The 25,480-nt window shown below is 37.5% G+C and overlaps 1 protein-coding gene across 1 annotated transcript; it reads left to right on the top strand.

Moving 5' to 3' along the window:
• Window positions 1-1,343: 1,343 nt before the first annotated feature.
• On the top strand, window positions 1,344-25,021 carry atp13a1 (ATPase 13A1). Its single transcript, XM_007229050.4, has 25 exons — window positions 1,344-1,909; window positions 3,849-3,938; window positions 4,274-4,534; window positions 5,916-6,071; window positions 6,300-6,369; window positions 6,812-6,918; window positions 7,853-7,982; window positions 8,152-8,207; window positions 8,724-8,850; window positions 9,852-9,989; window positions 10,365-10,485; window positions 10,591-10,748; window positions 11,917-12,092; window positions 12,253-12,363; window positions 13,397-13,522; window positions 14,176-14,284; window positions 15,686-15,879; window positions 16,492-16,588; window positions 17,517-17,704; window positions 17,970-18,084; window positions 18,888-19,084; window positions 19,372-19,514; window positions 23,734-23,845; window positions 24,195-24,338; window positions 24,446-25,021. The coding sequence occupies exons 1-25, from the start codon at window positions 1,577-1,579 to the stop codon at window positions 24,554-24,556; spliced, it is 3,570 nt and encodes a 1,189-aa protein (XP_007229112.1). The 5' UTR covers window positions 1,344-1,576; the 3' UTR covers window positions 24,557-25,021.
• Window positions 25,022-25,480: the final 459 nt, after the last annotated feature.

Here is a 25,480-nt window from a genome sequence, read left to right as displayed (position 1 = left end):
AAATAATATTAAGTCATAATTGGGAGATAATACCCCCAGACTTAGTATTTTATAATTTTGACTTCCTATCTCATAATTACGATTTACTGTCTCATAATACATCCCATTATTATGACTTAGTATCTCATAATTTTGACTTAGTGGAGGACCCTTATTTTTCCAAGTGGCGGAAATTGGCTTTCGTATTAATTAGTATATATGAAATAAAATATATAAAACGTTTATAAACTAAAGTAATAATAATTAGCTTATTTGCTTCATATTAACTCACTCGGTAGCGCCCTCTGCTGGTGCAACAAACACTGAAAAGCAATCACAAGTAGGAATTCTCCTCTGTAGAGAGTCTCTATTTATGGTGGATGCATTGACTCGTTTCTGATTGGTTAAAACGCTACGCTAAACGCCACCCCATTGGCCTTTTAGTATGTCGATTCTGAAGCATGGGCGGGTCTTAAAGGAGGCACGGCGTTTCTTAAAGAAAAAAATCAGGGACAAAAAAATCGGTTATTTTACGTAATTTTACGTATTTTAACTTGCTGAGGAGGCTTTAAACGAATGCATGTGTTCACATTTATCCAGATTTTAAAATAATATTTTTTTCATTCTTGGATAAAAAAACTAATTTCCTCAACACAGAACAATATCAAATGTTTCTGAACGGAAGACATACGTTTAAAACGTTTAAACTCCAGTTTTAAACATTTTATAACTCTTTTTAAACTATGTTTTATTTTAGCTTCATTCACCCCCATTCATTCTGGACTCACTCGCGGGCTCCCTCTAGCGGTGTGAGTTATTTTCTGATGTAACGGGGGAGAAATGAAGTGGGCAGGCTTAAATCAGCTCTGGTTTCACCTTACGACAAAATAAAAGTCTCTGTAAAAAAAAAGGGGAAATAAACTGTACATTTGTTAAAAACACAACCAATAATAATAATAATAATAATAATAATCATAATATAAAAAACATAAAACTATAATGTTATTAGTATTATATTATTATTAAAATGCATATATATATATATAGCTAATAATGATAAAGCTATTATTATAATTATATAATTATAATAATAGTTTCTTATAATTGTGTCGTACTTGTATAGATGCTAATATTTATTGTGTATTTATTATTAGTATTATTATTATTATTATGTATTGCTTTCTATATTGAATTGATTTTTTTACATAATATATAACTGTTACATGTATTTGTTTTTATACGTTCTTGTTGGATGTTTATGAATATATTATACATACAATATATTAAAATGAATAAATAAGAAATGAAGAAAATTTTAAACACAAAAATCTGATTTTTAGCGGAACTTGCGTGTGATGCGGCGCGTGCTGACGCATGCGGAAGGTGTGTGTGTGAGTGTGTGAGCGGTCGGTCGGCCGCTGGTTTTTAATTAGTTTATTTATTTGTATATTCGGGAGAGACCCGGCGGCCGGACAGCGCGCGCGCAGCGAGCAGATACTGAGCTTTAGCCGCGTGTCCGCCGCCGGTCAGGAGGAGGCGGAGAGCAGCCGGAGGGTCCCCGGAGAGGGAGCGAGGCAGCGGGAGCGGGAGGCGCAGGATGGACGCCGCTAAAGCCCGGGGAGAGGACGGGGCTCGGCCGCCCTCCAACAACCACCTGCCCCTCCAGCAGCGGGAGAACGGAGCCGGGGACGAGCTGGTTCGCTCGGTGTCGCTGTACCGGCGCAGGCCGCGGCTCTTCCACGGCACCGTGCTGCCGTTCGCCGCCCTCCTGTACCCGGGCTGGATGTACGTGTGGCTGTGGGTGTACGGAGCCGCGGAGTACCCGGAGGCCGGCCTGCTGGCCCTCGCCGCCATCGGCATCGCGCACGTCCTCACCGTGCTGTCCGGCTACTGGTCGGTCCACATGCACTGCTGGCTCACCTGCTCCAAGGTGGGTAAACACCGCGGAGAGAAACATCAGCTGTGAGCGGTTTCAGGCAGGAATTCTCTGTGAAAATGCACAGTTTAATGGAGCTAACTCTCCTCCAAAATAGCAGAGCAGACATTAAAGCAAAATAAAAGACCCTAAACAAGCTAAAACTAAAGCTATAAGCTTGACAGATGATGTGGGGTTGATGCTGCAGTTGGTCTGCAGGTTTAGGTTCAGCAACAGTATGTGCTGAAAGAATGAGGTCAGCTGACTACCTGAATATACTGAATATAGACCAGGTTATTCCATCAATGGATTTTTTTTTTAGAAAAAAATATTCCAAGATGACAATGTCAGGATTTATGGGGCTGGAATTATGAAAGAGTGATTCAAGGAGCATGAGATCCTCATTTATCATTTTCACACACGAATTAAGAGAGTTCACCACAGATCTTAACCTCATTGAGAATCTTTGGGATGTGCTGGATGGAGAAGAGCTGCTTTGTGCAGTGGTCAGACTCTACAATCATCAATGCTGCTGCAAGATCTTGTTGAAAAATTAATCCAACAACACTGGATTGAAATAGAATAAATCTTGTGACGCTGCAAAAGCTTATCGAAAACAATGCCACAGTGAATGTGTGCTGCAATCAAAGCTAAAGGCAGCCTAACCATTGGTACCTAAAATTAATATAGTGTGCAATCTTTTTTTCGGGCCAGACAATGTATTATTTAACTAATAAATAGATTTGATTGCATGTATATCTGTCCAGAGTTGTGTTAATGTTTCCCCAAGATCTTGTATTGATGATGGAATATGATAGAATAACTTGGTCATTCAGTATATTCAGGTTGTCAGCTGACCTCCTTCTTTGGGCACGTAATGTTGCTGAACCTAGACTTGAACAACTGCAGCAACCCCAAATCATAGCCCCCACTGCCTCTACAAACTTGTACAGTAGACACTAGGCATGATGGGTGCATTACTTCAGCCCTCTATCTTCTTACCCTGATGCTCCATCAGTCTGGAACTGGGTAAATATTGACCCATCGAACCACATGACCTTCTTCCTTTGCACCAGTGTCCAATCTGTATGCAGTGGTCCACTGTAGTGGTGATGTCAGCAACACACAGATATAGCCATTTTAACCACAATTCAAAAACTGTCTCCCAATAATTGACATTGATTAATTTGTAAAATGTTGTGATTTAAACAAGATGCCTGAACATAACAGGTTTACCCCTAGTTTTCTTCCATTTTTGTTTATAAGAGAGGGCTAGTCTACAGTTACAGTAGATACAGGAGCCATACACGATAGTGTGGCATCTATACTGCTGTGTGACTGGTGTGCATGCAAATATTTTTAACTGGTTATTGTTGTTCTTTTTCTTTGTTGATTACTGAGTTATATTAGCCTGTCATTTATGTAATTTATATGAAATTCTAAAAAAAAAAAGTGCTTTCACACTGCAAAAAATGAGGACTCTCCAACAAGGAATGTTGGACTCTTGTCTCCAGTTTGCAGCAACGTGCTGTTTACACCTAATGATCAGTGTTAGAGTGTTGTTAAAGTGTTGTGGACTGCAGGGCCAAAATGTGGAAATACTGAAAGCTGAAGTTCATCTGGCATACAAGGCATTGATTTAAAAAGAAATGCCTTCCCATTTATACCGTGACAGAATGGAAAATAAGTCTCTGACTTGTCTTTTTAGATGTGAGAGGGAGTCTTTTCATAGTCGTCTAGTGTATGGTTAGCTTTAGGCTGACTTTCACAATTAGGATCTAAAGCATTATGAACCTCTAAGGCTCAGTTAAACAGTGGATTATTATATGGACATATGATTGGACATATAAGTATATGTCCATTCTGTATTTGTTTTATTTTGCTAATTTATTATAAACATATCTGTGGCAATTAATAAAGCAATGTGTGAGAATCTCTCATCTGTTTCTGACAGGAACCTGATCCAGCAAAGGCCAGCTTAGCAAAAGTAATACCCACGCCTAACAATGGTTCTGCTGAGCTGGTGCCGCTTCAGAGGGACAAGGTGAGGCTGCTTATCCTCTTTATTCCTGTGTGGGTTTGACACGGCATTGATGGACATCCGTAGGTGCATTAGCATAGACCGCATGCACTCAGCATAAGAGTTTAGTCTGTTTTACGAGTTCTAATAAAGTATTAATGATCAAATATCAAGCATCTTATTGATTTCAGGACAAATGGTGTCTTGTGTATATATTTTGATTTAAACTGAATGTTAAGACTGGATGTTAAGTCCTATATATAATAGCATAATGTTTTTGTTACTAAATGACTGCAGTTTCACACAGTACATTTACTTATTTTCTAATGCAACTGTGTTTGTGTTTTTTCATACTCCAGGACGAGGACGGAGGGGAGATCCTGTCCTTCGAGTTCCAGAAGATCCGTTATGTGTTTGACAGGGAGAGGAAGCACTTTTTACCCGTGGCTTTCCCTGTCGACCATCCAATGAGCTACTTCCAAACATGGAGAGGCTACCAGGAGGAGGCAGAACTGCGGGCGGCGGAGAAGCGCTACGGGACCAACCGAGCAGAGATGGTGGTGCCTGATTTCCTGGAGCTCTTTAAGGAGAGAGCCACAGCCCCATTCTTTGTCTTCCAGGTGAGAACCTTTAGATCTTTTATTTTAGACTCTTTAAGCATTTGTTGTGTACAGATGCAATTTTCATTGCAAAAAAATAAGAGACCACTTAAAAATGATGAGTTTCTTTGATTTTACCAAGTTTAAAACCTCTGTAATATAATCAAGAGGAAGATCACAGCTATCAAACCAAACTGAACTACTCGAAGTTTTGCACCAGGAGTAAAGGCCTAAAGTAATCCAAAAGCAGTGTGTAAGACTGTGATTTAGAACCAGGGTTATTCCACCAAATATTGATTTCTGAACTCTTAAAACTTTATGAAAATGAACTTGTTTTCTTTGCATTATTTGAGGTCTGAAAGCTCTGCATCTTTTTTTTATTTCAGCCATTTCTCATTTTCTGTAAATAAATGCTCTAAATGACAATATTTTAATTTGGAATTTGGGAGAAATTTTGTCAGTAGTTTATAGAATAAAACAAAAATGTTAATTTTACTCAAAAATATTTAAATAGCAAAATCAGAGAAACTGATCAAGAAACTGAAGTGGTCTCTTTGTTTTTTCCAGAGCTGTATGTGTTTTAAATTCGAAATAACATATTTTTATTTATCATTATTGAAGTAATAAAATATCAGTTAATTAAAAAGTTTAGTATGGTAGCATTTCATATCATTTCTTATTTTTTTTGTTTCGTTGAGATTTAAGGGAAAGGGGCAGTGATATCACTGTCATGCAAAAAACTAGAATCTCCACAGTGGCAACTTGAAGAAAAAGGAACGGGGGAAAAAATGCAATGTCAATTAACAAAAATTTAATTCCAGATAATTTTGGAGCTTTTCTACTGATACTTTAAGACAATATAAAGAACAATTGCCAAGAACAAATTTAAAAGTCAAATTATGCCAAAAAGTTAAAAACTGCAGGTATTCACATGACGATGATAAGCTAAATATAGACTGGCGTCCAAATGTCATGGCACGGCAATATTTAAATTAATCCTAAAATTTTGCCACTAGCACAGCCTTTTGAATGCCCATACTTGTTTAAGTGTGAGGTGTTATCTTGTGAGTGAGGTTGAACATTGGCCTGCATGCACATGCACCCATTAAACATTCCTCAAATCAACATTCCTTAGCTAGAATTGTCTGTACATCCAGACACGAGTCAATTTTACATCCACATTTAATGCAGGAGACTCCAAACACACACCGCACAGGTCAGGGCGACATTCTTTAGCGTCCATGGGACATGATACTAGTTCCTGCCTTTGCTGTGCTACGTCTATGTGTAAAAAAGACTTCCCAACGTGTATAAGGTACAATTTATAATGTGTGTATTTTTGACCATTTCAGAGACTGTGTTTGAATTACATGTTGTTTTTGTGTACATTGTGTGTCTACAGGTGTTTTGTGTGGGGCTGTGGTGTCTGGATGAGTACTGGTACTACAGTGTCTTTACCCTTTTCATGCTTGTGGCTTTTGAGGCATCTCTGGTGCAGCAGCAGATGAGGAACATGTCAGAGATCCGCAGAATGGGGAACAAACCGTATATGATTCAGGTGCTTTTACACTCACAGTCATATTTTCCAGAGAGTTAAGAGACTTGGTAATTTCTTTTTAAAGACTGAAACCTTTATAATTCCATGAATTTACACACATATGCTTTAAGAGTGGAAGTTATATTTAGAAATTCATGTAGCGTGCAGTATCACTGTATGCATGAAACATTTATATGTTGCACTATAATATAATGTTTATTTATTTATTTATTTATTTTACCTTCTTAGGTTTATAGAAACCGTAAATGGCGGCCTATATCCAGTGATGAACTCGTCCCTGGAGATATTGTTTCAATTGGTAAGTTTCACCAAGCAGTTATTGCACTTCAGCTTACTTTTCCTTTTTCAATCAGTCTTTTTATCACCAGTAATACAAAAAAAATGAGCTCATGAGGTGCACATATTGCATTAGCCCAGCCCACATTCTCATCATGATTTCAAAGAATAGACCTGCATCCTTCTGACCTAGTTTAAAATGATAAAAATAATCACCGGGCTCAACTGAAACCTGCACCAGAGCATTTGTAAAAAAAACAAATGCAGGCCAAGGTCTTCTGTTGGCCCACATACACACACACACACACACACACACACATATGCTGGGACCATTTTATACAGAAGAGTTTCTCAGTAAACAGAAATAACATCAGAGTTGAGGACTGTCTAATAACAATATCTCTTACCATTCCTCAAAACAAATTTTCTTTGGAGGTCATCACATCTCATTACTTTCTCCACAGGACGCTCTCCTCAGGAGAACCTGGTCCCCTGTGATGTACTGCTGCTTAGAGGCCGCTGCATTGTGGACGAGGCCATGCTTACCGGAGAGTCTGTGCCTCAGATGAAGGTAATTATGCATCATTCTTTTAAAAAACCCAAACAAAGAAAAACACAGCTTCTCTCTACCTATAGTTCTGGTTACCTAACCAGTCTTGTTTTCCCAGTTCAACCAGTTCTGATTATCATCTGGAAATAGTTCAAGTAAACCTTTTGCTTTAAAGACAGTATTGAACGCTGTTATTCTCTCAGTCAGCTTTATAATGTAGTCCCCTACATTGGATCTTCAAAAATATAAACGTCACCTTCTTCACCAACAATAAAAAACGCCGTAATTGAGAGACGACTCGTAGCTATATAAAGGGAAATGTATTTTAGCAGCTCATATCTGGAGCATCTTTTGCTGGAGTGGAGAGTGAACAGCTGGTCTGGTCGAGGAGATGAAAAGAGGCCAGGTGGTTTGCTTTTGCTGTTTTTGCAGCTATAGCTGCACAGCTGCACCGAGAGATGCTAATGCGTAAAAGCAAAAAGATCCTATGTCCACGGATATTAAACGTATCCGATTAAGGACCGCATATGAATGTGAATCAAATCTGATTTTGAAAAAAATCAGACTTGACACGTTCACACAGCCATAAAAAAATCAGATCTGAAGCCGCATTGAGCAAAAAAAACACATTTGAGTCACTAAAGCCTGGTGATGTGAACGTAGCCTAATGTGCTGCAGCTAATTTTATTTCTAGATCTTCTAAGTTGTAAACTGTGAGGGTGTCCTATTTTTTCCATACAGGAAAAGTGTGTTTCTCTTAAATACGACAGTTTTTTGTAGATTTCTTTTTTTTTATATATATTTATTAGCTCCATCCCTAAACATTATAAAATAAAGATCAATTGTTCATATGCTTGATTATGTTGAAAGGACAAAGCTTTTGCAAAAGGCTGCCTAACTTTAAACTGTGCTTGAAGAAAGCTGCTAATTGCTGGATTGTGTTTTATTTCTGCAGGAACCTGTTGAGGACTTGGACCCAGAGAGAATTTTGGACCTACAGGCAGATTCCCGTCTGCATGTGATCTCAGGAGGCACTAAAGTGGTTCAACACAGCCCCCCACTACGTGCCAGCGCTGGCCTCAAACGTGAGTACGAGCAGTTCTCCCTGTTCCGCTGTGTCTCCTCTTTGATGCCAGTCATCTGTTTGCTCTTTTTACTCTCAGCACAGAGCCTGCTGAGAGTCATCTTTTATTTGGCTCAATCTTATAGTGTTGGTCTTTCTTCTCTCTTTTTCTCTCTTTCTGTTTTCTGCAGCTGTGGACAATGGCTGTGTGGCGTATGTTTTAAGAACAGGGTTCTATACTTCTCAGGTAATGAGTTCTTTACTTCATACTACTTTTCTATATACAGTCTGAGTTTTTGAAAGTGTCTAATGTGATACAAGTCATTTTAAATAAGGCTTATTTAAGGCTCCACCAAGATTTTTTAGGTAATAGTTACCCAGCCAACATGCTCATGGGTAGAAGAATATGGACTAGGTGGGTTCCAGGTGGACATGGGCACTGAGTAGGATTTTACATGTGTTGTTACTGGGTCCTAGTTGGGCTTCCGAAGCTTCCCATCATTACCACCCACCATAACCGCTCATGGGTCCCATCTAGGTCCTAAATGCAGTGCAGAGCCCACTTGTACAATTCATACAGATGTGGGCCTCACATGGGGTTTTTATCTGGAAGATAGGGGTCAGGGTGCCTTTAATATATCATATATATTATATATTACCCTTATTTTTGTCTCACAACATTGAACATTGAATTTCTTTTAATAACAGTTCACTACTTGTTAATATAAAGTCTGAAATTTTACATGCTGTGTTCTGTTTTCAGGGGAAATTGTTGCGGACCATTTTGTTCGGAGTGAAGAGGGTAACGGCCAACAACTTGGAGACGTTCATCTTCATCCTTTTCCTGCTTGTTTTTGCCATTGCTGCTGCTGTATATGTGTGGGTAGAAGGTGAGTTGCTGCAACACACTGTGGAACACAATGACATTTATATTATTAGTCCTCCTTTGGTGTTTTGCTTGCTTATTGGTACGTGTAATCTAATAATCCAACTAGTCCAACTATAATGGTGGCTAAATAACAATGTTCACATATATGTCTGACTAACACTGTGTGATTTGGATTGATATCCTTCTAACTTCTAACCTATTAGTCTAGCCATAACGACACTGTTTGCCACATTATTAAAACCACATTGATTCCACACACACTTAGATTTTAGACACAGAATTGCACAAAATCCTCTGTATTTAATTTCTTATATTGGAAGGTATATAAAGGTGTAATGCTTTACAAAATCACAGTTTGGCTATGAACCTGATGTTTGAACCTGATGTTTGAACCTGATAATTTGGTACGAATATGCTTCAACAGGGCAAGAAAACATAAGACTAATCCAGGTTTGTCTTTATTTAGTTTTAACAGACATTTGTGCTATTTACCATGTTGTTCCATATAGGGCTGCATAGTGCCCCTGTTAGGTGGTTAATACATACTGTAGTTGGAATTAGTATTAAACATGGTATGATTTACATGTTTCCACATAATTCAGACACATTGTCCTTTTTTAATTGTTCCTGCAATTTTCAGTTAGTTTCAAATCCAAATGTGAGAAAAGTGAGTGAGAATGAATGAAGAAACAGAAGGAACAAATCCCTCTCTCTTAAAGCAGCAGTGAGACGGGGAAAAAAATGAGGGAAAGAAGCAAGACCACAGTTACTGAAAAATATTCTTAAACCACTACAGTTCCCATAATGCCATGCAAGACTGGGGGGAGCACACACCCGTGTAATTACTGCATTTACCCTAATGCACCATATATTCTGTGTTACTGCATTCACGGAACTGTCGCTCATAACAGTTCTGTATGTAATGAAATTAAATGGTTCTGGTAGAGGACACACTTTAACTTTTCTTTCATATGTCTTTTCTGTTTTCTGTTTCTCCTCCAGGGACCAAGGACCTGAGCAGGAATAAATACAAGTTGTTCCTGGAGTGCACTCTCATCCTCACCTCTGTAGTGCCTCCTGAACTGCCCATCGAGCTCTCACTGGCTGTCAACACCTCTCTCATCGCCCTGGCCAAGCTCTGTGAGTGTCTGTGTGTTACTGAGTGAGATCTCGGTCTACATGACAAGCTTGACTTAATGAAATAAGTCAAATAATGATGTTGAAGAAATACTCTTACTCAGAACAAATGCATTTTAACTGAAGCTATAGTTCTTGCTCTTTTGCTGTTTTTGGCAAAATATATATATTTTTTATAGCTAAATATTTTTATAAAAGCAATACAAAAGGAAAACATCCAAGGAGTGAATACTTTTTATAAGCCCTGCTTTATGTACATTACATTTTATGAGAGCTGTTGATCTCAAGTTCATAGTTTGTGTTCCCGTCATATACTTTTTTTTGCAGCATTAATATTATGGTTTAATATTTAAATTTTATGTTGTATCTTTTTGTCAGATGTATTCTGCACAGAGCCCTTCAGGATTCCTTTCGCAGGAAAGGTGGAGATTTGCTGCTTCGATAAGACTGGAACCCTAACAAGTGACAGCCTGGTTGTTCGTGGTGTGGCAGGATTAAGGTACAGCTTTTTTTTTTTTTTTTTTTTTTTTTGTTATTTGAAAAAATTGTTTTTTTTTTTATGCTTCTCTGTTTACCCTTGTGAATTTCTCTTGCTTTCTCACAGAGAAGGGAAAGAAGTGATGCCAGTGTCAGAAATCCCTGTTGAGACGCACAGAGTCGTGGCCACTTGTCACTCCCTGGTTACTCTTGATGATGGTCAGCTGGTAGGAGATCCTCTGGAGAAGGCCATGCTGACCGCAGCAGACTGGACCCTAACTAAAGGTCAGGAGGCCTGCCTGGGCTGCTTGTGTTAATCATTGCACGCTTTCTCTAACTGTTATGTTAAATAAAGGTGTAATAAAATATTGATACAGTTGAGTATTGTAAAACGGTTCTTTCTGTATTTAATTACTGTATTGATTCACAAAATTGTATAGTTTTTGGAATTCATTGCTTTCATACAAACATTTATGACAGGCAGTGGTTCCTTTTGTGTTGTGTTATGTTTTTTAACCACTTACACCCATGTTTATTGTTCAGTTGTTGTTCTTAATTTAGAATCTATTGTGAATAATCTAGTAACCATTTGGTTTAGCATTTTTTGTGAAGTTCCCCAGGGCCTATAAAACAGATTTTTAAGAGGGTCTACAAAGCATGGGCTTAAAATACAGCCATTAGACACCACAGTTATGCTAAAATTAGATTTAAGAAATACAATATATTGTCTTGCTAAAAGTATTGCAATATATCACTCTATATCGCCCTGTTCCCGATGTTCCCAGCCTGGCTCTCCACTGCCCACTGTGTTGTTCTCCGGCTCTGCAACCCTGCACTGATTAACATTAGCACACTCAGTATCTGTTTCTGTATTAGTCATAGCTCTATAGTTTGTGCCCGTCACATTCTTGTATTCATAAATTAGTACCTGTTATATTAGCCATAGTTCACATTAATTCTCTGTACTGTTTTTGTTCTGTTATTTGTTTGTTGTTTGTTTGTACTGAGCGGGTCAACCCGAGTAGGATGGGTTCCTCGGACTGAGTCTTGGTTCCTTCCAAGGTTTCTTCCTCTTAAAGGGAGTTTTTTTTGCCACTGTGTCACCATAAAATTGGCATCTCTGTGGTGCTGCTCATAAGAGGCGTGGACCTGTTTTACCTGTAAAGCGGCTTTGTGACAACCTTTGTTGTAAAAAGCGCTATATAAATAAAATTGAATTGAATTGAATATCGAATTGTATCCCCTGTACGTGGATACATTTCACATCGCCAAGTTCTTGCCAGTATGCAGCCATATTGTTAAATAATCTCAAAGCTAGCTATTGTGTTTTATTTTATTTATTTTTTTATCCTTCTGTCCTCTAAACATAGACAGAACTGTGCAGAAACAGGCTGTGACATGCCTATTACTTCTATGTTTGACCTCACTTTTGTCTATTTCTCTCTTGAACTAGATGAGAAGGTGTTTCCTCGTGCAATAAAGACTCCGGGTTTGAAGATTCACCAGCGGTTCCACTTTGCCAGTGCTCTAAAGAGGATGAGTGTCCTGGCATCATATGAAAAACTGGGCTCTACTGAGTTCTGCTACATCTCCACTGTTAAAGGAGCTCCAGAGACACTTAGGAACATGGTAAACACATTTGCCGTCATTGTAAGAAATTTGTGAATATTACACTTTGACCACATTCACTGCATGGACTGGAAAGACTTCAAATGCAATATAGATCTAAAAGATTATATCAGAAAATATTGGATTATTATTAACAATTTTTCTTGTGTCATTTCTCCAGTTCTCCCAGTGTCCAGACAGCTATGATGAGGTGCACAGAGAGATGTCCCGAGAAGGAGCCAGGGTTCTTGCACTGGGATACAAAGAGATGGGGCACCTCAGCCATCAGCAGGTACACTACTACTAGGCCTGTCTGTAGTATGAACATAATCTCAATCATTTTTTTTTGGTGTTGATATTTCCTATTATTTTCACATTTGAACCTCCTAAGACCTGGCGTCCACTTGTGTGGACATCACATTTTGCGTTGTCTAGACCACAACACTACATTTTGCTCTACAAAGGCCTGGTGTCCTCTAATGAGTCCATTATACTGTCACCTAGTGGTGGCAAAAGAGTTTAATACATTACAGTTTTGATTTTGTTCAGAAATTTAATTGAACAGTATGTACAGTAAATGTTTGTTTTTTTACTTTGGTATTTATGTCTTTGTGTTGAAGCAGCACTTCAAATTAGCCATATTGCTCAAAGGGGCACAATTGTTGTTTCTACTTTTGTTTTGTGCTCAGGCAAAAAATGCTGCTGTGTTCGGGGACAAAATAAATGTTTTGCACATCATTACTGATTGTGACTTTATTGTGTTCTATTTGAATATAAAACTAAAGTCCTCATATGTGGACAACATTTTTCTTAAAAAACTACATCATGTAAAAAGATAATTCTTAGTTTTTACACTAATCTGTTGTCTATTAGCTCAAATAGCAAAGAAAAACTAGAAATCCATGCCATGCAAGAGTTCAGGAGGTTAGGAACATCCCACTAATGAATGTAAATGAGTCAATATATCAAGTGATGTAGGATATTTCAACATAACATAATATTCCAATTCTACCTTCTAAGTGTTCTTAATTATTTCAACTTCATTGCTTGTTAAAATAATTTGTAAATACATCTTTATGCTGTTATGGTGTTATTATAATATGAGTGGAACAACATGGTCTTAAAACTAAAATATTCCTGATTATCGTGATCATTTCCCAGAACATATATTGTCCCAAAAAGTATTATACGGTTAAAGTGAAAGGCCTTGTACTTCTACTGTCTAATAGACATAGAGATTGGTAGCTTTTTAGTCCACAACACTGTAATTCCTGCAGCAGAAATGAAGATGTATGAGTGCCGGTTCACCTTTTGTGTCTTTGCAGGTACGAGAGATGAGCCGTGAAGCTCTGGAGTGTGACCTGACCTTCGCTGGCTTCATGGTTGTTTCTTGTCCACTGAAGAACGACAGCAAAGCAGTCATCAGAGAGATCCAGGAGGCATCTCATCATGTGAGTGCACCTTAAAGATTATTTACATTCCTTTAGTCAATCACCACTTATGGGTAGCTCTAGTCACTGTTGATTTTGAATTCAATTAGGATTTAGGAGCATTACTAAAAGGATCTTTGCACTTATATTTATAATTATAAAATAAGTGCCCTTTTTTTTTTCATTTCAACTTTTGTTTGTTTTTTTGCTATTGCTAGGTGTAATTGCAGCAGTTTTAGTATATACAAAGTTGCCATTTTCTCTTTGTTTTTTGGTTTAATTCCGTTTCCAAAAATAATAAATAATAAAAAATAATAAATAATATTTTTTAATAAAAATAAAATGGAATTTGCAAAAAAAAAGCTAAGTGTAGTGATGCTGTATTAGAGACAGTTTAAAAGAGGCGCTAACACTTACATGCATAAGAAAAGGCATGTGTTAGTCCTCACCCTCCTAATGTATTAAGGGCATTGCCAGTATTGGGGGTGAGTCGGTAGGTTACTTGACTAAAAAATGGGTAAAAAAAAAAAGACTGAAAGCTGTACTCTAAATCTGAACTTTTTAAAATGCAAAAAGGTCCATAAACTCTAAAGGAAGCATTATGCAGGCATTCTGATGGTGTTTTAAAGCTTGCATGCTGTGTGTTGTCTCTTCAACTGTCTCTCTGTGCTTAGGTTGTGATGATCACTGGTGACAATCCTCTCACAGCCTGTCATGTAGCGAGAGAGCTCCACTTTATCCAGAAGGAGCACACACTGATCCTGCAGCCTGGACCCACTCAAGGTACATTTAGTCTTTCATAACTTAACTAGTAACCCACATTACAAGCATTGAAAAGGGAATTAAGTCTTTTATATATTAAGCAAGGATGAACATTTCCACTATTACATGTTTTTAATTGACATTACTGTGGCATATGCTCTAATTTTTCAATTGAATGATGGAATGTTTGCCAATGTTCTTTCTAGCCCAAAAATGCACCTTTCAATTTGATGGGAAATCTCAAAACTTGGAACTCGAACTGAGAGCGGAGCACATAGAGAAGGGGCAGGTCATGTGACTGGCTAATTGGGTTACACAGGCAAAACAAGAGCACGGTACAAAAGGAAAATATTAATAATAAAATAAGTAAATACTAATGAATAATCTAAAAAAAAAAAAGGCAAATTAGTCAACCACGAAATTAATTATTAGTTGCAGCTAGATCTTAGATTCTTTGCACCAATCTGAGAGATTTCCCACCACTTTTCTCAGGCCGTGTTGGGTCGGGCTCAATAAAAAGGGTCTGTAACACAGGCGTCCATTTTTTTTTTAATGCTATGTTTATTTTATATAAAGCTATGGCGTGATAATCACAATATAGCTAAGTAACAAAGCAAACTGTGTTTTAAATAAAAGTTGCACAAGTTAGAATGTTATAATCACGCAGCTCGATGGCTCATGCACACCTGAGCTCCTCCACTTGTTTGCATTATGCACTGGACTTGCAATGCAAAAACAAACAAAATTATTTTTTTTATAATTTGATATGTTTATGCTTCTTTAGTGTTGCAGTGTTATTTAACATTATTCTGAACAGATTTTGCTCATTCAAAAAGCCTGTAAAAAAAAAGCTCTTTTTTTTCGCTTTTATGAGGGGTTTAAATCGGGCTTGGGCTCGATGGCTCATGCACACCTGAGCTCCTCCACTTGTTTGCATTATGCACTGGACTTGCAATGCAAAAACAAACAAAATTATTTTTTTTATAATTTGATATGTTTATGCTTCTTTAGTGTTGCAGTGTTATTTAACATTATTCTGAACAGATTTTGCTCATTCAAAAAGCCTGTAAAAAAAGCTCTTTTTTTTTCGCTTTTATGAGGGGTTTAAATCGGGCTTGGGCTCATAATGACAGTGTGTAGGGCTCGGGCAGGGTCAGAGTTTTTTTTTAATCATGTCCACTGATATAAGTTTGGCAGTACTGCGTAATACTACTACTTTAGATACTGTTAATGTGCAGTGTTAGTCATCTTAAGTATCTAAATTGTGGGGTGGTGAGGCGCTCTTTTGGGGGTGTTCCTGTTGAAATTTCCTACCTAACATCAGAAGATCCAGCATCCAAATTCAAATGCATTGTAGCATAACAGCCTGACGTCAATTTCTCTCATCCATATATTTCCTCTGGTTTTCTGCTTTTCCTGCAGATGAATGGCAGTGGGAGTCTATAGATGGTAGCGTGACTGTGCCTCTGCCCCCTCCATCTATATCAGGGCTGGTCAGCCGCTATGACCTGTGTGTTACTGGAGAGGGGCTGACCAGACTCACCCACGACCCTCGTTTACTCAGCGCACTGCTGCCACACGTGCAAGTGTTTGCTCGTGTCAGTCCCAAACAGAAGGTCAGTGCTTTACTTGTAAGCTTGTATGAGATGAATTTCCTATTTCATGAGCTAATTCTGGGCTGATATGGGAACTGAATCATAAACTTAAATACTTTTTTTTTTACTTACCATAGTTTAGTTTTTCATACCATACACTCCTTTTTTATACTAATTTATAATAAAGTGGTTCAAAAATAAAGCTTAAACAACATGAGTATTGAATCACCTGTTGTATGATAACGATCATGTAGCTTGACGCGAATGACTGCAGAGTGGAAATGCTTTTCTCAGTAGGATATATTCATATCCTGCCTGCTATCTAGGTCAATAGAACATCTGTTGTTTTTCTGCTTCTGTATTTAATAACGTTAACTGTAACATTAGGCCAGTCTTGATTGTCTTAATCTGTTTTTAAAGAAAAAGTAGCAATTTTTCTTGTACAACGTTTTTGTTGAGCTAATGTTGATATGCAGTTTGGATTAAAAGATCTTAAGAACCTTTAATTGATCTTAAGGCTCTTTTAGAGTGAATGTGTTTTCATTTAAACATCTCTATTACAAACAGTCATGCTTTATATTATTTTCAGCAAACTAAAATCATATTTTTTTCTTTTGTTTTTTTTTATTGTAGGAGTTTGTCATAACAAGTCTAAAGGGATTAGGCTTCATCACTCTCATGTGTGGTGATGGGACCAATGATGTAGGAGCTCTTAAACACGCCCACATAGGTGAGATTTTACAAATTATAGAGGCTTGCAAAAGTACAAAATATTCATACTCCTGGAACTTATTCTTATTTTTCTGACATTACAACCACAAATTTAAATGTATTATATTAAGATTTTAAGTAATAGACCAACACATATTAGCACGTAATTGTGAATAATTTTAATCAAATAAAAATCTGAAAAGTGTGTCTTGCTAAAGTATTCATCCTTTACTCTAAAAACCCCTAAATAAAATCCAGTGCACTCATTTGCCTTCAGCAGTCACTTAATTAGTTAATAGAGTCCAGCTGTGTGTAATTTAGTCTCAGTTAAATACACCTCTTCTGTGAAGGCCACAAAGCCAGTAGAGACATACCCCCAAAATACTTGCAGCTGTAATTGAAGTGAAAGGTTGCTGATTATTGTTATTATTGTTATACTGATTATTATTGTTGATTATTATTATTGAATACTTCTGGAAGTCAGACATTTTAATTTTTTTTGTTTATTACAATTTTAAAAACTATATCATTTTTATTTAAATACACAATAATTAGCTATTTTGTGTTGGTCTATCCCTTAAAATCTTAATAAAATACATTTACATTTGTGGTTCTAAGTTAAGAAAATGTAAAATAAAATAAAAAAAAAATAAATAAGTTGTGTAATAGTAATGCAATATCTTTTATGTCTATTTTTTGTTGTTTTTCACTTTTTGGCAGAATGTGAATCTGACAGTTGTTCTTATTGTGTAAAAAAATGCATGATTAATTTTTGTGCGACAGCTAGAAGTTGTCAATATGGCCTAAAAATATCATCACAATATTTTTTGGCAGTTAGAATAAACAGTTTATGATATGCCACACACCTAGTGACAGCTAAAATATGTGTGCTTTTGCATTTCTAGAATTTAGTAGAATACACACTGATTCACTGTCTGCTTTTACAGGAGTGGCGCTATTAGCTAACGCACCAGAACGCTTGCCAGAGAAGAAAAAAAGAGGAAGAGATAAGGAGGCACCTGCTGCTGACCCCAGACCCATGCCTCCAATCTCCAGTTCAGGGGGAAAGCTGAGCTCCAGAGCAGCCAGGCAGAGGGTGATGGCCCAGCGAGAGGAGCAGCTTGCTGCACAGAAGGTGTGTGAAGGAGGGTCTATTTGTCTCTCTTAGCGGGAGCTAATTGATCAGCATGTCCTGGGCTCGTATAATCTTTAGGTCCTGGAGGACTAGCCCAGATCACATCTGCTGAACATGAAAATCAGGTGTGATTGACCATGAATGTCACCAGATTGTTCTGGAAAGCAGCACTCCAGGACAGGACTTTTGAATCCCTGCTCTAACTGCTTCCTGTTTAGCAACAAGTTAAGCTTGTTTTTGAAATTATGTATTCATTTTGTTGCAGGAGAGGATCTGTCAGGTACTGCGGGAGTTGGAGGAGGATCAGCTTCAAGTGGTCAAACTAGGGGACGCCTCAATAGCTGCACCATTTACTTCAAAACTTTCCTCAATACAGTGCAGTGAGTACATTTTACACTTACATTTATTTAGAGATTAGCAGATGATCTAATCCAGATTAATTTTACTGGATTAATCTAATCCAGATATTTCATTTACTTATGAAATATCCTAAACTAGTTGGTAGAGGCTAGAATAAAAAGAAACGACAAGCTTAGATAGTGCATCTCAAAAAATAAGAATATAATTGAAAAGTTATTTTATTTCAGTAATTCAGTTAAAAATGTGAAAGTCATGTAATATATAGGTGTGTTACACACAAAGTGATCTGTTTTAAGCGATCTGTTTTAAGCGACCCCCCCCCCCCCCCCCCCCCAGAAATTCTTACAACACTTCATGCTTCCCTGTTCTATCAACGTTTATGTTTATGGAAATGAGGATTTCATTTTCCAGCAGTACTTGGCACCCTGCCAAAGTACCAATTGGTCTTATGTACAATTCTAATTTTCTGAGACAGTGATTTTTGGGTACACTGTGTGTAATTAATCTATATAATATTAGTTTCACATTTGAATACAAACTTTTGAATTGATATATAAAAGATGCCAAGAAGATAAGTGCTAATTTATGTACTCTTCAAAGAGATGGGTCTTTAGTGGCATTTGAAGGCAGCAAGTGACTTCTGTTTGTAATTGTCAGATTTTTAAATGACAAGACACTCCTCAAGCACTTGGGTGGCTTCCCTAGAGAGAAAATGTTGAATTCTCCAGAAAACCTGTTTTTTTGTTTGTTTTTTTTCTGTTTTTTTTTCTGCACTTTCCCACAGATAGTTATACTATGTTTGTTTCTCCCCATATCTCCCCAGTTTGTCACGTAATAAAGCAGGGCCGCTGCACTCTGGTGACCACGCTGCAGATGTTTAAGATCCTGGCTCTGAATGCTCTGGTGCTGGCCTACAGCCAGTCTGTGCTCTACCTGGAGGGAGTCAAATTCAGTGACTTTCAGGCAACTCTTCAAGGCCTGCTACTTGCAGGCTGCTTTCTGTTCATCTCTAGGTCAAAGGTGAGACAACATTCTGTTTTTGTGTTTTTGCTTTCTCTTTCAGTGCTTGAAATATTTACCTCCTAAAGGTGGAATGCTCTATAGGAGAATAACCCTGATTTTTAATCACAGTGTTCATGCATCTTGGCATCATGTAGACTCTAGTCCTGTATCTGTTTTTCTGCATACTTTATTATCCACATTTTCTCCTGTTCTTAACTGGTCAAGACCCCACAGCATAGTCCACTACAGGTCTGTGCTCCCTAATGCTTTAAAATAATGCTCTAATTTCTTGTTCTGGTTTGCAGCCCCTGAAGACCTTATCCAAAGAGCGCCCCCTGCCCAACATATTCAACCTCTACACCATCCTGACAGTTCTGCTCCAGTTTGCAGTGCACTTCTGCAGTCTAGTCTATCTGTACAAAGGAGCACAGACCAGAAGTCCTCCCAGGTATCTTCATCTGTTATGTTTTTTTTACTCTATTTAAATTGTAGAAAATACAAAGAAAAGGATTCACAAAACTGGATTTTTTGGTTAAAGCTGAAATATATATATTTTTATTATGTGTTTATTGTACATGTTAGACTTGCAGATAGATGTCTACCAGTTACTGTCACTGTGGCAATGTTTTGAAGTGCTGCCCATTGCTACACCAGGGAAAAAATTATTCTACAAACTCAGGGGAACTGATTTTTTTGCAACCACATGGTGGTGCTCTAGCAGAGGTGGCAAAAATATACAGTCATCATGCTTTTGTAAAATTACAAATATTCCAGTTAAATACTAAAGTAAAAGATGAAGTATGCTCAATTTTTTACTCAAGTAAAAGGATAACAATATACAGTGCAAAAATTTATTTCTTTAAACAGGAGCTTCTAATTTATATATTTAAATATTTGTTCATTTTTTCAGCAGCAGTAAGAGCAAAAACTGTCCCTGTCCTGTTGCTACTGTCCCGCGACACTCTCCTACTGTCCCGCGACACTCTCCTACTGTCCCGCGACACTCACCTACTGTCCCGCGACACTCACCTACTGTCCCGCGACACTCACCTACTGTCCCGCGACACTCTCCTACTGTCCCGCGACACTCTCCTACTGTCCCGCGACACTCTCCTACTGTCTCGCGACACTCACCTACTGTCCCGAGACACTCTCCTACTGTCTTGCGACACTCTCCTACTGTCCTGCAGAGCTCTTTAACTGTACCGCGGAGGTTTTTAACTGTACCGCGGAGGTTTTTAACTGTACCGCGGAGGTTTTTAACTGTACCGTGGAGGTTTTTAACTGTACCGTGGAGGTTTTTAACTGTACCGCGGAGGTTTTTAACTGTACCGCGGAGGTTTTTAACTGTACCGCGGAGTTTTTTTTAACTGTACCGCGGAGGTTTTTAACTGTTTTAACTGTCCTGCAGAGCTTTTTAACTGTCCTGTGGAGCTTTTAACTGTGCCGCAATGTGATTGTGTCTTATCTTAGTTTTTTTGAGACGACTTAAGACTTATGAGATAATTCCCCTAGATTTGACCATCAAATCTATTATATAATATTTCCAGTGTCATAATACAAAATATCAAATATCAAAAATAGTATGACTTTAAATTAATAACTAATATGGACACAGGTAACGACCTTGTTCATGTCTGCACACACATTACATGTGTATTTAGCCTAATCTCACAGTTATCACACTCATATATCTCTTTTATATTCTATATCACATTCTGGTATAATTATATTTTTTATTATTCATTTTTTCTGATGTGTGTGTACTTATGTGTGTCTGTATATAAGTTCCTGGAACAGTCTAATTAATAAATTATTTTTTTTTGCTATATTCTCGTTTATTATTGTTTATCTACATTCTATTAAAGTCTAAATTAGTCTAAATTAAGTCTAAAAGTCTAAATTTTAGTTAAAGCATTTGCACAGCATTTTGCTTATTTTTTTCTTGGTAAATTTTCTTTAAAAATAATCAATAAAATCTAGGTGTTTGCGTTACACTTAAATTCATAAATCAGTCATCATAAATCACCATCATGAAAAAAACGTATGTGCTTGTTTTGGGCTCTGAATTACTTAAATAATGTAAAATATCATTTCAATTGCTGATATTTAGATTTTTGCAGTGTAGGTATGAAACGATTTCAGTGACACCGTTTAATTTGTGGTCTTTTGATAGAGCCTATTCTATTGCTTATTACACTGTTTTTCAATCCTGGTCTTTAAGGGCCACTGCCCTGCACATTTTATTAATTGTCATACTTTGACAGCCCCACATTAACACAATAATTGACAGCTGATTGTCTGGTGTATTGGAAGCAGGGACAACTCCAAAAACTGCAGGACAGTGGGCCTCCTTGGCCAGGGTTGAGAAACACTGGCCTATTCCATCAAAATCCCATCACTGTGTACTTGTATTAGTTACAATTAGGGTTGTGCCGATGGACAATATCATATTATTTATTATTATTATATTATTATTATATTATTATTAAGATATAATTATTTATATCTAGGTTACAGCTTGTCTTCGTTTTTTTTCTACATGTCTGTATTCATTTTAAACATTTCATGTTATTCACACAAATATAATACGCCTGCTAGATTTCTATTATTATTACAAAAATAATTCACATATTTATTGATATTTAATCAAGAGATATCAGGCAAAATGCGCTGCGCCGTGCCTCTCTCTCTCTCTCTCTCTCTCTCTCTCTCTCTCTCTCTCTCTCTCTCTCAGCGCGGAGCTGAATTCAGAGCGAGGCTAAAAATAAAAACTCAGTTTAGTTAAATAAATTAAGATGAGTGAGGACCTATAAATTGAATCAAATATAAAGGATAGGTTGAGGTTTTGGTGAGCTGTTTCAATTATTTGAAACTGAAACAGATATCATTCTGCGTACTATTAGATAGCCTTTGATTGTGTTTTAAATGAGTTTTTATTTTATATTAATTATTTTTTTATTCATTTTAAATATTTTTAGTATTTTATTGATCAAACTTTTTTTGGCTATAGCGGCGTTGGCTGGTCACCTGAGCAACTACTGTGCTTTTAATCCTCTCCTGCTGTAATAAACAGTGGGGAAACCACTTTTCTTAGGTTCTGGTTAAAACTTTTCCCGCTGTGTTCTCAGAATTAAAGAGGTATAGCGAGAGATCAAATGTTACTGGGTGAAATAGTAATAGACACACAGTTTATCAGCATGATTACTGTATTTTAAATCCTCTGAATTCACTGCAACACCTGCACTCATCTCTGCATTTCATCCACCGAGGTAAACATGTTCCCCTGAACTCCTAAAGTAAACGTCAAGCAAAATGACATGATACATCTACAACAATATTGTAATAACTTAACTTTGTTTAATAAGTGTTGGATAACTGCTTGCCACGTCTGCATTGTATAATTTGATTTAATCTGCTTTATTAGGTCTACAAAAAAACTGCAGGACAGTTTAAAAGTTCCACAGGACAGTTAAAAAACTCCACGGTACAGTTAAAAAGTTCCACAGGACAGTTAAAAAGCTCCACAGGACAGTTAAAAGCTCCACAGGACAGTTAAAAAGCTCCACAGGACAGTTAAAGGGCTTCGCAGGACAGTTAAAAAGCTCCACGGTACAGTTAAAAGGCTTCGCAGGACAGTCGTTGAGCTTCTCAGGCCAGTTAAAGAGCTCCGCAGGACAGCAGGCGAGTGTCGCGGGACAGTACGTGAGTGTCGCGAGACAGTACGTGAGTGTCGCGAGACAGTACGTGAGTGTCGCGGGACAGTAGGTGGGTGTCGCGAGACAGTACGTGAGTGTCACGGGACAGTAGGTGGGTGTCGCGAGACAGCAGCAACAGGACAGGGACAGTTTTTGCTCTTACTGCCTCTCCATTTTTTTGTTACAAAGGAACACAACCATGACATTGAGTCATCTGCAAAATCATACAAAATTTGTCTGTTCTGTTTTTTGTTTATCAAAAACAAAAAGTATGTAATTAATCCTTTCAGACCCCATATCCATAACAACGGATCATGTAGCTTATTTTCTTTATTCTTAAATGTTTTTGTTGCATATAACACTGCTTAAGAGATGTTGTGATGAACTAGCCAATGAACAAGCTTATTAACCAATAAAACAGTATCTTGACCCCGCACACTGCACTGAAAAAACGTGGTACAAGAGCCATTAAGGGGACAGTAACAGCTAATTGTAAATGATTAGGAATGGTTTATAAAATAAAAAAGGTCATTATAAAATATAAAATATTACATACAGGCTTTTAATTGTAATGGAAATAAAACAAATATTTTATATATATATATATATATATATATATATATATATATATATATATATATATATATATATATATATATATATATATGTGTGTGTGTGTGTGTGTATATGTGTGTAGATTTTATAGTAGAATATTAGTTCTTTTCTGTGCATTACAGTCAGAAAACAGCATTCTTACATTTTTTTCTCCATCACTGGAAATAATTCTATAATAAGTTCACAGTTACACAGCTCATAGTTACAGTATATCAAATCAAAAGTTTTTACCAAAATAAATGTAAAAAAAAATACTAATGCTTTAGAGTGCCCAGCATGATGAGACATTGTGTACACTACGAAATAAAGCGTCAGTGCCTCTTCAGCTTTTGTTTTAATTTGTTGTTTCTACAGAGAGGAGCAGTTTGTTGATCTGTACAAGGAGTTCGAGCCCAGCCTGATTAACAGCACTGTGTACATAATGTCCATGGCCATGCAAATGGCTACCTTTGCCATTAATTACAAGGTACTGTTTAAATTATTTAATAGCGGCTATATTAAATATTAAGGGGCAGTTTCCCAGACAGAAGCTAAACCTTGTCTTGGATTATGTAGCATTTTGAAGGAAGATTTTGCATTGAAAGGAAAATATAGTCTATGACTAGGCTTAACCTCAGTCTCGGAAAACTGTCCCTTTATGTTTTATTTCATTGCTGTCACAGAAAAAACGTGCATCTCCAAGCAGTAATTTGACATTTTGGACTATTTTATTGGTTTATTCTTCATATTTACATTATATCAAAAACAGCAAAAATTAATATACTAGTTTGTCATCATTCAGATATTTGGCACTAAGGAGAGTCTTTCTCATGCAGGGCCATCCTTTCATGGAATCTCTTACTGAGAATCGTCCCTTGCTGTGGAGCATTGCCTTATCTGGACTTGCCATAGTGGGGCTGTTAACTGGGTCATCTCCTGAATTTAATGAGCAGTTTGCCCTTGTGGATATTCCAACAGAGGTGAGCACATCCAGCTCCTAACAAAAGCTATTTTCAGTTATTTCTACCTGAACATCAGAAATGCTTCATCAATAAAATGTCTTTTCTTCTGCCTCATGTCCCTGCAGTTTAAGCTGGTGATTGCCCAGGTCCTGGTGCTGGATTTCGTCGCAGCGCTGCTGGTGGACAGAGTCTTGCAGTTCCTGCTGGGCAAAGGGACGCTGCGGTTGCCGAACTGAACTGTTCAGTCAGTAGTCGCCAAAGCAGCTGCTGCCTCCAGCGAGCTGACTGCAAACGGGGAAGAGAGGGTGCAGTCGCTGGTGGGCGGCCAACTCTGCGACGCTCAGAGGAAGCAGGGATGGACAAGCATGGCACTCAATACTGTACACACACCAGTGTTCCCCGTCTGTACTCTCATTCTCTCCCTCTTCTCCTTCTGTCTTTCTTTTTCTTAACTCTGACCTGTTGCTTTCTACGTCAGATTATGTTTCCCCTTCCTACCATTCTAACCTCTGCCTCCCCGACCCTAAAAGGCCAAGAAGATAACAGTATTGTGTGGAATGGGTGTGTGTGTTTTGATGCGTTTTGACTCACGCAGCAGAGAGTGGCATTCTCTAAGAGAACTGCAGAGTGATTTAATTTTTCTCTTTTTCCATTTTGTAAAAATACAAATGTCTGAGAGACTTATAAAAGACCAAAAACCACATATGTCACTGTGTCCTTTTTTTGTTGCCCAGATTCCTAGAAGACACCAAAGTACTGGAGTTTACATTAGAAACTTTTTTCATGTTTATTATAAACATTATAGTTCTATTAGATTTAGATCTGTACATTGTGGGCTTTAAGTGGCTCAGCAGAATAAGACACTGTTGCAATTTCAAATCCAGGGACATGCTCCTTTTGCCATCAGCCATTAAAGTATAAATGGCTGTGCTTTTTCTGGGTGGGTAGATGGCGCTCCCCCTCCCCACATTACTCCCAGTGTGAAGCAGGTCAGCCCATGTACAGCTCTAAAAATAAAAAGCATTAATTTGCAGAAAATGAGAAATGGCTGAAATAACAAAAATATACAGAGCTTTCAGACCTCAAATAATGCAAAGAAAACAAGTTTATATTCATAAAGTTCAGAGTTCAGAAATTAATATTTGGTGGAATAACCCTGG

The sequence above is a fragment of the Astyanax mexicanus genome, chromosome 3 (assembly GCF_023375975.1).
Source record: "Astyanax mexicanus isolate ESR-SI-001 chromosome 3, AstMex3_surface, whole genome shotgun sequence".
In the NCBI taxonomy this organism is placed as follows: Eukaryota; Metazoa; Chordata; class Actinopteri; order Characiformes; family Acestrorhamphidae; genus Astyanax; species Astyanax mexicanus.
The sequence above is the reverse complement of the archived record's forward strand: the minus strand, read 5'-3'. Positions and strand labels throughout refer to the sequence as shown.

What these genes read in the sequence shown, in the direction of transcription:
- atp13a1 (XM_007229050.4), top strand. Translation starts at nt 1,577, where the DNA reads ATGGACGCCGCTAAAGCCCGGGGAGAGGACGGGGCTCGGCCGCCCTCC. An exon ending in ACAAACCGTATATGATTCAG is followed by an intron (nt 6,072 to 6,299) that starts GTGCTTTTACAC and finishes TTACCTTCTTAG; the next exon opens with GTTTATAGAAACCGTAAATG. An exon ending in AGTCTGTGCCTCAGATGAAG is followed by an intron (nt 6,919 to 7,852) that starts GTAATTATGCAT and finishes TTATTTCTGCAG; the next exon opens with GAACCTGTTGAGGACTTGGA.